Genomic DNA, 11,688 nt, shown 5'->3' on the forward strand with positions numbered 1-11,688 from the left:
TTTAGGGAAAAGGGGACCAACTAGGGATAGAGATGAGCAAATTTGATTACAGGCTGGCAGAGAATTGCGTGCACACTACCGGAATGTGGCTAACCCACGAGCCAGATATTTCTCCGACGCTTATGATATTGGTACGGACGACGAAGAGGAAGAGGTCACTGAAACGTATGTTTTTATTTTTTTATTCCAATCCTGTGACTTATCATTGAATAAAACTCATTGCATATTCACTACAAAATCGACTTACTATTAGCATTTTATAGCACATTATCAACTTTCTATCTTGCCACATATTGTTATTTCTCTAACGCCATCTTCAGAAAGTTGATAAAGTGCTGGGTATTTTTGACTGTGTGCATCGAATTTTATTGTACTTCTGGGATCGCTTTTTGCCTTTAAAAAATATTAACTTAGTTCATAAATTGGCAAAGCTTTAACAAGACTTAACTCTGTTCAAGTTCAACTTAACTTTGATCCAACTCTTGTCAGTTTCCACCGCTCAAGCTTTTTATGTAGTGTGGTTTATAACTTGAGTAAGAAATTGGCAAGATATCGAACTTGGGAAAAAACAAATCTTGCCAAATGTTGTCTAGTTATTGTCCGAGCTTTGCCAACTTATGATCAAAATAGTCTAGATTGAAACATTCTTTGAGCTAAACTTTAGCAAGAAGCTACAGATAATGTAGAGATATTTTTACACTTTCCTATATGGTAGAGTATAACAAATAAGATAAACATTTTAATACATATTTGATTGTATGGACCAAACACTAGAAACCCCATGCTTATATTTTCAATTTCGATTAGGTCACAAGCCGGGTTCTCTGTGGAGCCAATGCGTCATGAAGAACAGTCATATGGTCTGTTTTCATTCTTCACATCATCTAAGAGAAGTGTCAGTGATCGTCCACGTTCCGCTTTGGCAATGTTCACGAATCCATCACCATCAGCTTCACCTAGTCTGTTGAGAAAAGAATCTGAAGATCGGGGTGACATTCTCAATTTGCTCAGGAGGTTTTTGTTCTCAGAAAAACATAAACGATGAAATTATTAATTTTTCAGATCCTCTGGTGCTGATTCAAGAGCATCGAACGATAGTTCGGCTTCTCGTTTGCCAGATACAGCATTGGTTGGACTATCAGAAGCAGAAAAACAGCACATTATGTCAGTTATGTCACGTTCCAATAGAAATACATCACCAATGACATCGAGAAGGTATGTAACGTAATAAACGGAGAATAGCCAGATTGACGGTATAAAATTATAGTTTGAAATGGTGAAAAATAGAAATTAAAATAACTGACTAGGGAACCATCAGAAGGTGCCCATCGGAGTCGCATATGAGACCTATGTCATTCAATAGCCCATGTCTTAAAACGGTTACTCGTGAATTTATAGCTGCGAATCTCCAGAACCAAGCTCACGGCGAGCTCTCAAAGATCCTACAATAGCACTGTAACGAAGCACTGTAACGATAAAAAGATGCAATTTTCCAATTTCACTTTGGTAGCTGATATCTCCGCGGATAAATTTTTTACAAAAAAGTCATCAACTAATAAGTTGTTGAGCTTTTTGTAAAGAACAAGTTTGTAATTGAAAGTTTTTATTAAAAAAATTTTGTTTCAGATAAAAGCGCGTGAAGTGCGGCAACTGTTTCCTACTACATATTTTAAGGCTGCTATTGCTACTCTAATGCTTTTATCTGAAATAAAATTTTTTTAATAAAAACTTTCAACTACAAACTTGTTCTTTACAAAAAGTTCAACAACTTATCAGTTGATGACTTTTCTGTAAAAAATTTATCCACGGAGATATCAGCTACCAAAGTGAATTAGGAAAACTGCTTCTTTTTATCGTTACAGTGCTTCGTTACAGTGCTATTGTAGGATCTTTGAGAGCTCGCCGTGAGCTTGGTTCTGGAGATTCGCAGCTAAAAATTCACAAGTAACCGTTTTAAGACATGCACTATCGAATAGCATAGGTCTCATATGCAAGTCCGATGGGTACCTTCTGATGGTTCCCTAGTAAGTAAATTTTAAAAATTTGCTGAAACCCAGAAACAAATCAAATTTACCTTATGTGCACAAATGAACTTCGCTATTTTTGAACTTCGAAAACTGATTGTAATTTTCTACGCCTTTTATTTTTATTATTCAAATGAGAGATTTTTTAAACATTTTCTTACATAGATATTCGGAATGAAAATTCGGAATCACAAAAAAAATATCCCCGGTTACACCGCTTGAGTATTCAATTTTATAATTAAAAGTTTCCACAAAAAATTAAAATTAAATTATTTTACAGATGTTCATCAGCATTACAAATGCTACCTGAAGTCGATAATCTGTCTGAAGCTGAAAAAGAGCATATTCAAACCATTTTGGAGAAAGCAGAATCGAAAACTCCGTTTATGATCAAGGTTCCAATGAAAAAACAAATATCATCTAGAACAGAATCAACGAATTCTCGGGTTTCAAGTGAAGGAATTGATGAAGAAGTTGAAAATGAAGTACAAAGAAAGAAGACAATAGAAGAACCAATTGTGGAAATTCCATCAAGAGCAGTTACGCCTAGAAATAATCTGAGAGTGATCCCACCTCCAATTGCGATATCACATCCAACTCCACCACATTCAGCAAAAACTGATACAGGATCCAGGCACAGTAGTGGTTCATCTGCACATTCTCAATTCGGATTTTCAACACCTTCTATTTCTGGATTCAAGATATTCTTTGATAAAGCCAAGACAGCTACAGAGACACTTGTTAAAGAGATAAAAGATGAAGTTATTGTGGAAGTTGATAAAGATAAAACTGAAACAAAACCAGAACCAAATGTTTCAAATGAATTGACGGCTGAAGAATTTGAACATATTAGAAGAATCAATGAAATGGCAGGAATCGATGAACCAATTCAACCTCCACCAATAGCTCAAGAAAGACGTAAATCAAGTGTTGTAAGTGGATTGAAGAACATGTTCGGAGTTGGTAAACACGACGAATCAGAGCTCACTACGGAAGAGAAGGAACATATTCGACAAATGTCATTAATGGCAGAGAAGATGGATGAAGAGATTCTCGATGAACAGTCTAAACCAAAATCTACATTTGGACTAAAGAATTTCTTCGGAAAAGCTACCCAGTCGGTCATGCATGCTACAGATTCTGTGATAAAGAACGTTCAAAATCAATCAAAGCAATCTCTTAGTGGTCTAACCCAAGAAGAGCTAGATAACATTGCACAGGCTACTGAAAGTGCTCAGCAAGAATCTAAGCAAGAGCTCACACAAGATGAAATAGATCACATTGCCAGAATTAATGCTATGGCAGCGGAAGACTTTGAACAACCCGCAGTTAATATGAATCAAGGATTGTCACAAGCAGAGAAAGATCATATCGCTCGTATTGAGGCTATGGCAGCGGATGATTCACAATCTAAAATCATTGTTCCTCCTCCTTCAATTATCCAAAAAGATATTGAACTTTCAATGGAAGAAATGGATCACATTGCTCGAATAGCTGCAATGGCTGACGAGGACTTTACACATCCTGTTAAAGGAGCTGTCGCGCCAATTTATGATGAAAATTATAGTAGGGACGATGGTGCAATTGATAGATTCCCAGCTTCGACAGCTACTCCAGTGTTTGCGCAGCCGTCTGAAATTGAACTTTCTGAAGAAGAGCGTGAACATATTTCCAGAATCGCTGCAATGGCTGAAGAAGATTTTAATACACCATACGTTTCAACACATCCAACACAGCAAATTGAAATAGAACTAACGGAAGAAGAAAAAGAACATATTGCAAGGATCGAGGCGATGGCTTCCGAAGATTTAAATGCGCCATCTCCCTTTATCCAACAAGAGCAACGAGTTGCGACAATGCCAGTGCCAATTAATTATCATGTTGAAGAACCAACTCTATCGCAAGAAGAAATTGATCACATTGCAAGAATAACAGCTATGGCTACTGAAGATAACACTGATCTACAAACTCTACCAACTCCTCAAGTTAAACAAAATGAACCGGAGCTCTCCCAAGAAGAAATAGATCACATTACTCGAATAGCTGCAATGGCAAATGAAGACTTTGGAATGTATCCTTCAATTGTTTCTGAACATCCTGCTCCAGTTGAATCTGAACTTACTCAAGAAGAACTTGATCATATCGCTAAGATCACAGGAATGGCATCTATGGACATCAGTACTCTACCACCTCCAACAGGAAAACCATCCGAGACATCACTTACTCAGGAAGAACTTGATCATATTGCTCGCATAGCTGAAATGGCATCAGCAGAATATGATGTTCCTGTAAAAATATTCGAACCACCAGAACTAACTCAAGAGGAACTTGATCATATAGCAAAGATTACTGCAATGGCTGCACAAGATGTCCAACTTCCTGCCACCCAAAGATCGATTACTCATAAGGTTTCGTTGACTCCACCTCCTCCTCCTCCTTCTAAACACTTTGAGCAAGATCTCACTCAAGAAGAGCTTGACCATATTGCAAGAATTGCTGAGATGGCTGATATGGATTATAACACTCCATTCACTGCTGAACCAGTTCAAGATGAAGAAGAAGAACCAATAACAGAAAGTGGATCAGATGCAACATCAGGTGCTGATATATTCGATGAACAAGAAGATGCAAGTTCAGGCGCCAGCGGCTCCTTCGATAACAACAATGCTCAAGTGCTAACGAGCGGCTTCTCTCCAGATCGAGTTACATCTCCTGCTGCACTTGACACAACTGAAGAGCCCCAGGGTCCTATTATGGCTCAGAAGGTGAGAAATAGACGTTGTTTTTTGTGTGCGAGCTGTTTCTATTTTCCCAGCCATAAATACTTTTTTTTCACATTCACCATGTTGCTATGCATGCCGTGGCAATGCAACGGTGTCATTAAATATTATGCAGATAGCGTGACAACTCCCAGATTTTCAACTTTTCCCCTTTTTTGACTACTAAACACTACTATCCAACAGGATTTTATGATTTTCAGACTGTGTCTCCGACGCCATCAGCAGATTCGATGGCGTCACGGAAGAGTAGTGAATACGACATTAGAAGTATATCAGAGATTAGGCAAGAGTCCGAGTCGGATATCGGAAAGTGGTATGCTGAATTTTTAATAAACCTTTTTTTTTCTTTTTGAAAATTAGTGTTTCAATTTTACTATTTTGTTCAGGTATGAGGAGCAACTCAGTTTCATGCGACAATCGATCCACGATGAGGAAGAAGATGTGGGGCGTAAGTGGTTTAAAAAAAAAACTTTTATGCGCTTCAGTGTAGGTACACAGAGGCCTACTCACCTACCTAGTATAATTTGCTAAAACAAATTCTACTCGACAAGAGAATTTCTACAGCAAAGAAAGCAAAAGCTAGATAAAATGTTATCAAAAATATTTTACAAGAGTGTTTAATTAATTCTTAATTCTACAAAAAACAATTCTAATTGCAATCAGCAGACTTTTATCTGAACTTTCAAAATTTTCCACTATCCACTCTGTTTTTGACTCAGAAAAACGTCCAAATAAAAGAAATGACTGAATATAATTTCATTAGACCTATGTAATACAAATATTACATTTTTCTTCTCTATTTACTTTTTTATTTTTGAAATTTCAGATGAAATTCGAACTGACGTTGAAGAGTTCCCATTGGAGTATGTTGAGGATCAACTTCACTTCCTTGAAGGTGAGTTTTCTGTCAAAAATGAAAAATTCATAGCACAAATCAAAAAGCGAGACGAAGAGACCAAATCTCAAAGCAAAAAAACATATATTTGCAGGTATTGACGTAGAGAGCCAACACCATGAGCCCACCACTTCTTCTGCCTTCTTTGGCACCGGAAGATCGATTGGTGAAGGGGAAAAGAGAAAATATGGTGACGACGCCGTGGAGCAGCAAAAACTGGAGAACTACGAAGAGGAGGAGAAGACGAAGAGTAGTAGTCGTGAGGCTTTTGATGATGGATTTGAGACGCAGAGAGAAGAGTCGTTGAGGGCGCAGCAGACACCCATCGATTCACTGCCGGGTAGTCGTATGTTGAAGCGACCCAATTTCGGCTTCCTTTCTAATATTGCAAATGATGCTATTAATAAGGTAAGTAATTGAATATTCACTATGACCTATCAGACTTCACCGTTTGAAAAAAGACCATGAACAAAAAACTAAAACTCAAAAGACTACGTTTTTGAAACTGTAAATGCGCGAAGCTATTCAAAATATTTTCAGTCACTATAGAAATTGTTATTTTTTTTAGAGCTGTTTGACTGAAAATAAATAATTGTCCAAAATTGTTTGACAGGTTTTATTATGATATTTGGTATGGATATTTGAAATGATTTTCCAATAATGTAGAACATATTATGTTGCAACAATTTGTTTTTTTCTGTTATATTCAAATTTACTGTTTTCTAGAAAAAAAACATAGAAATTATGTTAACATCTAAGAAACTCTTCAATCAGCATTTTTTCTTAAAAATAACTAACTTTTACATGCAACATTTTGAGAATATGAGTAGTTTTTTATACACACAAATTTATATATTACATGAATTCATTTTCAAAAAAAAAAAACCATTTCAATGTCAGTATACAAAACCAATTTCGCAGTGTCTTTGACTCTCCAAGAGCAGCTACGATGGGCTCGTTACTCACGGAATTCGACTTTCCGGTCTTTCCAAAATAACGCAAATGTGTTGTTCCCTCATCCAACAAACACTATACAATCATTTGTTCTTCCTTTTTTCTTTTTTTTTTTTAGCGGTCACACATACACCATTCCAAAAGATGTACCCATCGTTTTGGTCTATTTTCCACTTTTTTATGTTTTGTTGTATGTGTCGCTTATGCATAAATGTAGGGTGTGCAACAAAAAGAAACACTTTAGGATTCGGCTCGGGGGACCCCCATGCCTCATTAATTTTTTGCGAGAAGACATGCGTGTGCTCTTCTCTCCTTGTCACTTTCGATAATTGCTCTTTTTGCAGGCAAAGGAAGCGGGTTCGCAAATCCAAGCCGCCGTACCCATCAAGGTGAGTGAACTTTTTTCTTTTTATTCTCTTTCCGTAGGGCTTCCGACCCAATTCAATTATGGTAACACGATTTTGATCTAGATCTCATGACTAAACGCTCACGAGTTTTTCACTTGATTGATTACTTTTTTTTGAGAAACTGCTTTTGGTATTAATATTATAAACAAACAATTAACTAATTCACAAAACGGCTAATGTTTTTAAACATTACTTCTGTAAATTAATTTTTTTGAAATAAATTAAATAACCTCAAAATAATAAAAACTTTTCAGCCATCCTCTTCATCATCAAATATTGTCAACAACAATGTCTTCTCTAGCAGGTAATTGATATTTTGTCAAGTCAACTATAAAAAAAACAATTTCAGCAAATCCTCAACCTCCCTAGGCACCAGTGCTCCAACCAAATCTATTCCGTAAGTAACATAAAACATTCCCAGTATATCAGATTACTCCCCGCACGTACACTTTTCTACCTCCCCTCTTCTTTTTTCTTTTGATTTTCATTTCCTAAATGGTTAATTTTGAAATTACAGCTCTCCACAAATCGGTATTCCGATGGATGGTCTTTCCGAAGAAGAACGTCGACAAATCATGTCAGTTATGGCTGCAGCCGACTTTGACGATTCTGTTAATAATGTAAAACCAAGCACAAGTGGTTCATCAAATATTCCAGCAGGAATGGAGGATCTTTCGGAAGCAGAAAGAGAAAAGATCATGTCAGTTATGGCAAATGCAGAAATGGAGATGGGCGCACGTTTCCCTCCTCCTTCAAGTCAAATTCCAACAAGATCTCCCAGTGTTATGAGTTCAAGTATAATGTCCGAATTACCACCTGGACTCGATGATTTGTCAGATGATGAAAGAATGAAAATTATGGCAGTTATGGCAGAAGCTGATATGCAGAATGTGCGAAAACCCATTGCAAGAGGCCCACCACCAATGCCACCAAGGTTAGTTAGCCGACAATGAGACACCAAAATTTTAAGATTATGAAACACAATGAATGCTTCAAATTTCACTGAAATTATTTCTGGGAATTCAAAAATATGAAACACACCAGGGCATTGCGGCAAGCGGATATTCTTGGCGATTTCCAAAACTTTCGTGTAAATGCCGATGCCATTCAATTGGCAAATAAATATTAATTTTAATTTTTCAAGTTCCAAAACTTTGAAATAGTTACTAGATTGCATAGTCGTTTGCGGAAAAATGCCCATTGCCGATTGGTGAAATGTATTTCAAATTGACAGCTTCAGCATTGTCAATTGCCGCATATCCTTGTAGAATTCTAGAAAATACAATTTTAAATATTAAAATATTCCAGCACATCAATGATCCCACCAGGAATGGAAGGTCTATCCGAAGAAGAACGCCAAAAGATCATGTCTGTAATGGCAAATGCAGAGACGGATTCATCGAGTAGTGTAATAACTTCACGTCAACCCAGTAGATCACCTAGTGTCGCTAGAATGCAACCACAATTGATGCCACCTCAACAAGCAATACCAATAATTCCACCAGGATTAGAAGGCTTATCAGACGAAGAACGCCACACAATTATGTCAGTAATGGCAGAAGCTGAATTTGAAGAATCAAGAAGCCAAGTTCCATCCAGACAACCAAGTAGATCGCCGAGCTTTGTTAATCCACAACAATCATTCCACCCCATACCATCATTTGAACCAATTGTGCCACCAGGATTAGAAGATTTATCAGAAGAAGAACGTCAAAAGATCATGTCAGTAATGATGAATGCAGAAGTTGAAGAATCTAGAAGTCAACTACCATCAAGACAACCAAGTCGTTCACCGAGTGTTGCAATGATACAGGCACCAGCGTAAGTTTCTTTGTCTAATCTCCCTTATTCATCGTTTACTATTCCAGAGTTCCAATCATTCCTTCTGGAATGGAAGATTTGCCAGAAGCAGAAAGACAAAAGATTATGTCAGTTATGGCAGAAGCAGAAATTCAGAACTTTGTACCTAGTAGATCACCGAGTAATTATTCGATGCAACCAGTTCCAGTGATACCACATGGATTAGAAGACTTATCTGAAGCTGAACGACAGAAAATATTGTCTGTGATGGCTGAAGCTGAAATCGATTCTGCAAAAATTCCAAGTCGATCAACGAGTAGTTATTCGATGCCACCACCGTTACCACAAATGAGGTAAGGCATAAGTGATTGTTTTTGATCAAAACCCATCTTCAAATTTCCGGCTTGCCAAAAAATAATTTTCCAAACATCTATTTTAAAAAAACTTTGCGACAGAAAATTTTTAATTTTTAGAATAAAAAAATTACTAAAAAATTACAGCATCAAAACTTGTCAAATCTTACTTTGATAGACTGCTTTTTGAACTTGATAAAAATGATTGAAAACATTTTCCCAACCTTTTCAAAGTTATCATAATGTTTTCAAGTTGTTAGTTAGTTGTTTTCAGCCAACCTGAAATTACAACCGGATTAGAACATTCATCTGAAGCTGATATGGAATTTGGAAGAGATTCGAGTAGATCACATCAAGTCATCCCACCTGGATTAGAAAACTTATCAGAAGAGGAAAGACAACAAATAATGTCAGTAATGGCACATGCAGAGTTGGAAAGCATCATACCATCAGGCCATATCGATCAGCCAATTTCTCTTCCACGTGGACACACTGGCTTCAAACCAGCTGGAATTGTAAATGAAGATGAATTATTTGAAACAGAAAGAAAACAACGAGAAGAATCACCGACACGAGAATCTGGATATGCCACGTCGACATCTTACGAACGAGAATTGGCAATGGTGAGTGTTTGAAATAGTGTAATTAGATACTTTTATATGAGATAAAAAAGAGACGTTTCTTTTATTCTGTGAAAAAATAAATATTTTTTCTCAATACTTTGATATTTTCTTCCTTATTTTTTCCCGCGCGTCTTCGAGTGCATCTTTCCATTTTTCGGTTGCATAATTGAATAATTGAAACAAAAATGGGGGGAGGATTGGTCGCGAAAAAAAGAGTAAAGCTTCTTTCATTTTCATATCTTATTCAGGGTGACGAAGAGCGGATGGATGGACTACTCGAAGATATTATCCGAATTCGAGAAGGTGCTAGATCAAGAAGAGACAGTCGTGATGAGGTTTTACACAGAAGAGAAGAAGATCCAGAGGTTCATACTCCAGAAGAATCTTCGACGGCGGTAGTGACAGATGTTCCATCTGTGTCACCAGTTACTGAAAATGGTATTTTTAAATTTATAGGAATAAAAAAGGTTATTAAATTTCAGTTCCCGAGAAACAAACGGACGATTTTGATTTCACGTATTCTGATTCAAGATTTGCAGAAATTGTACAAATGCAAGAGGAAGAAGAGTAAGTCATTGTTATTTTTTTAAACTGAAAATTTGAAAGGACATTTTGTGTCCGGAGGACTGAAATTGGACTGAAATTCCGTGTTGATTCTTTTGCTGTAAAATTATTTTCGAGTGTTTTAACCTATCAACAAACTTTAAATTGGTCTAACATTGGAAATATTCACAAAATAGGAAAAAATCGGAACGGTGTTTCCATTTGCAAAATTTCAAAAAAATCCTTCTCATCTATATTTTGAGGCACTGTATCGATTGTTCTCCAACATTTCCAATTCGTTTTGTTTTTTAGATATAATTTCTAGCAGTCCAAAGCAAAAATAAAAATATTTGACAATTCACATTAAATTTATATTAAATTGAAAAATGGTTAAGTCCTAGAAGTGTCTTTTTTGGACATAAAATCGTTTAACAGTTTTGAAACGTCAAATATCTATTCCAGAGCCGGCTCACTTCAAAAGCAGAAAGTTGATGAAAAGCCACGAATGTGGGAAACAGTTTTTGATGGCGATGAATCAGAGTTACCCCACCAGGACTTTGTTTTCAACGAGCCTACAACAAAGAAAACGTCAGATTTTGATTTCCCCAAGGAGACGGACGAAGTGTTTGAGAAACCATCCGAAATTCAAAGAATTCGGGTCACTAAGAATCGTGAGTACTTGTTGTTTATTAGTAAAAATTGTATAGAAGAATCTCTAAAATTTCAGATGACGTTGATATGGATGAAATTTACGATAACGTTATTGCCACTGAAGCACCATCTTCTGTATCACAACGACGACAACCAGTAGATAGTGAGACGTCTGTGAAATCTAGAACAATTCAAAGAGGTCCAACGAAACCTCCTCCAATGATAAAAATAACTGTCGAAGAAGAAACAAAATCTGATAGTGACGAAGAAAGTTGTTCAGAAGACGATGAAGAATATCCTGATAGAGTTGTCGCTGCACCAACTGCACCAGCACCAACATTTGAAGAAGTTGAAAATGAAAGAATTCGACAAGAAGAGTTGGGAAAAGAAGTTCTTCAACAAATTATGGCATTTGGTGAAGTGGCGAATGATGAATTCGATGTTCAATGGGCAAAAACTACAACAAGTCAGACACCGAGTACATCAACTAAACCAACAGTGACTGCTCCGAAACGAAGTGATCCTATTCCAATTGCACCATCACAAAGATCGAAAGAAATTGAAGAGGAGAGAATCCGTACAGAAGCACTGGAAGAAGAGGAGTTCTATCGGCATGGGCACAATCCATTTTTGGAATCACCTGAAGAAGATGAAGTGG

General features: G+C 36.8%; 1 protein-coding gene across 4 annotated transcripts in view; it reads left to right on the top strand.

Annotated features, from left to right (window-relative positions):
• cla-1 (Protein clarinet) overlaps positions 1 to 11,688 on the top strand; it is a gene marked incomplete at both ends in the record, with an annotated part of 39,308 nt that overhangs the window by 16,715 nt on the left and 10,905 nt on the right. For 2 of the 4 annotated variants that reach the window (NM_001307219.4, NM_001307220.4), the window contains 19 exon segments: positions 53 to 165; positions 808 to 1,014; positions 1,063 to 1,215; positions 2,305 to 4,789; positions 5,005 to 5,117; positions 5,191 to 5,252; positions 5,631 to 5,699; positions 5,794 to 6,107; positions 6,998 to 7,042; positions 7,315 to 7,364; positions 7,410 to 7,457; positions 7,578 to 7,994; positions 8,369 to 8,881; positions 8,929 to 9,213; positions 9,488 to 9,836; positions 10,085 to 10,274; positions 10,319 to 10,403; positions 10,842 to 11,050; positions 11,107 to 11,687. In NM_001307219.4, the coding sequence (NP_001294148.2) occupies positions 53 to 165; positions 808 to 1,014; positions 1,063 to 1,215; positions 2,305 to 4,789; positions 5,005 to 5,117; positions 5,191 to 5,252; positions 5,631 to 5,699; positions 5,794 to 6,107; positions 6,998 to 7,042; positions 7,315 to 7,364; positions 7,410 to 7,457; positions 7,578 to 7,994; positions 8,369 to 8,881; positions 8,929 to 9,213; positions 9,488 to 9,836; positions 10,085 to 10,274; positions 10,319 to 10,403; positions 10,842 to 11,050; positions 11,107 to 11,687 (6,288 nt within the window). 4 annotated transcript variants of the gene reach the window in all.

Source organism: Caenorhabditis elegans, chromosome IV (assembly GCF_000002985.6).
Source record: "Caenorhabditis elegans chromosome IV".
NCBI classification, from domain to species: Eukaryota; Metazoa; Nematoda; class Chromadorea; order Rhabditida; family Rhabditidae; genus Caenorhabditis; species Caenorhabditis elegans.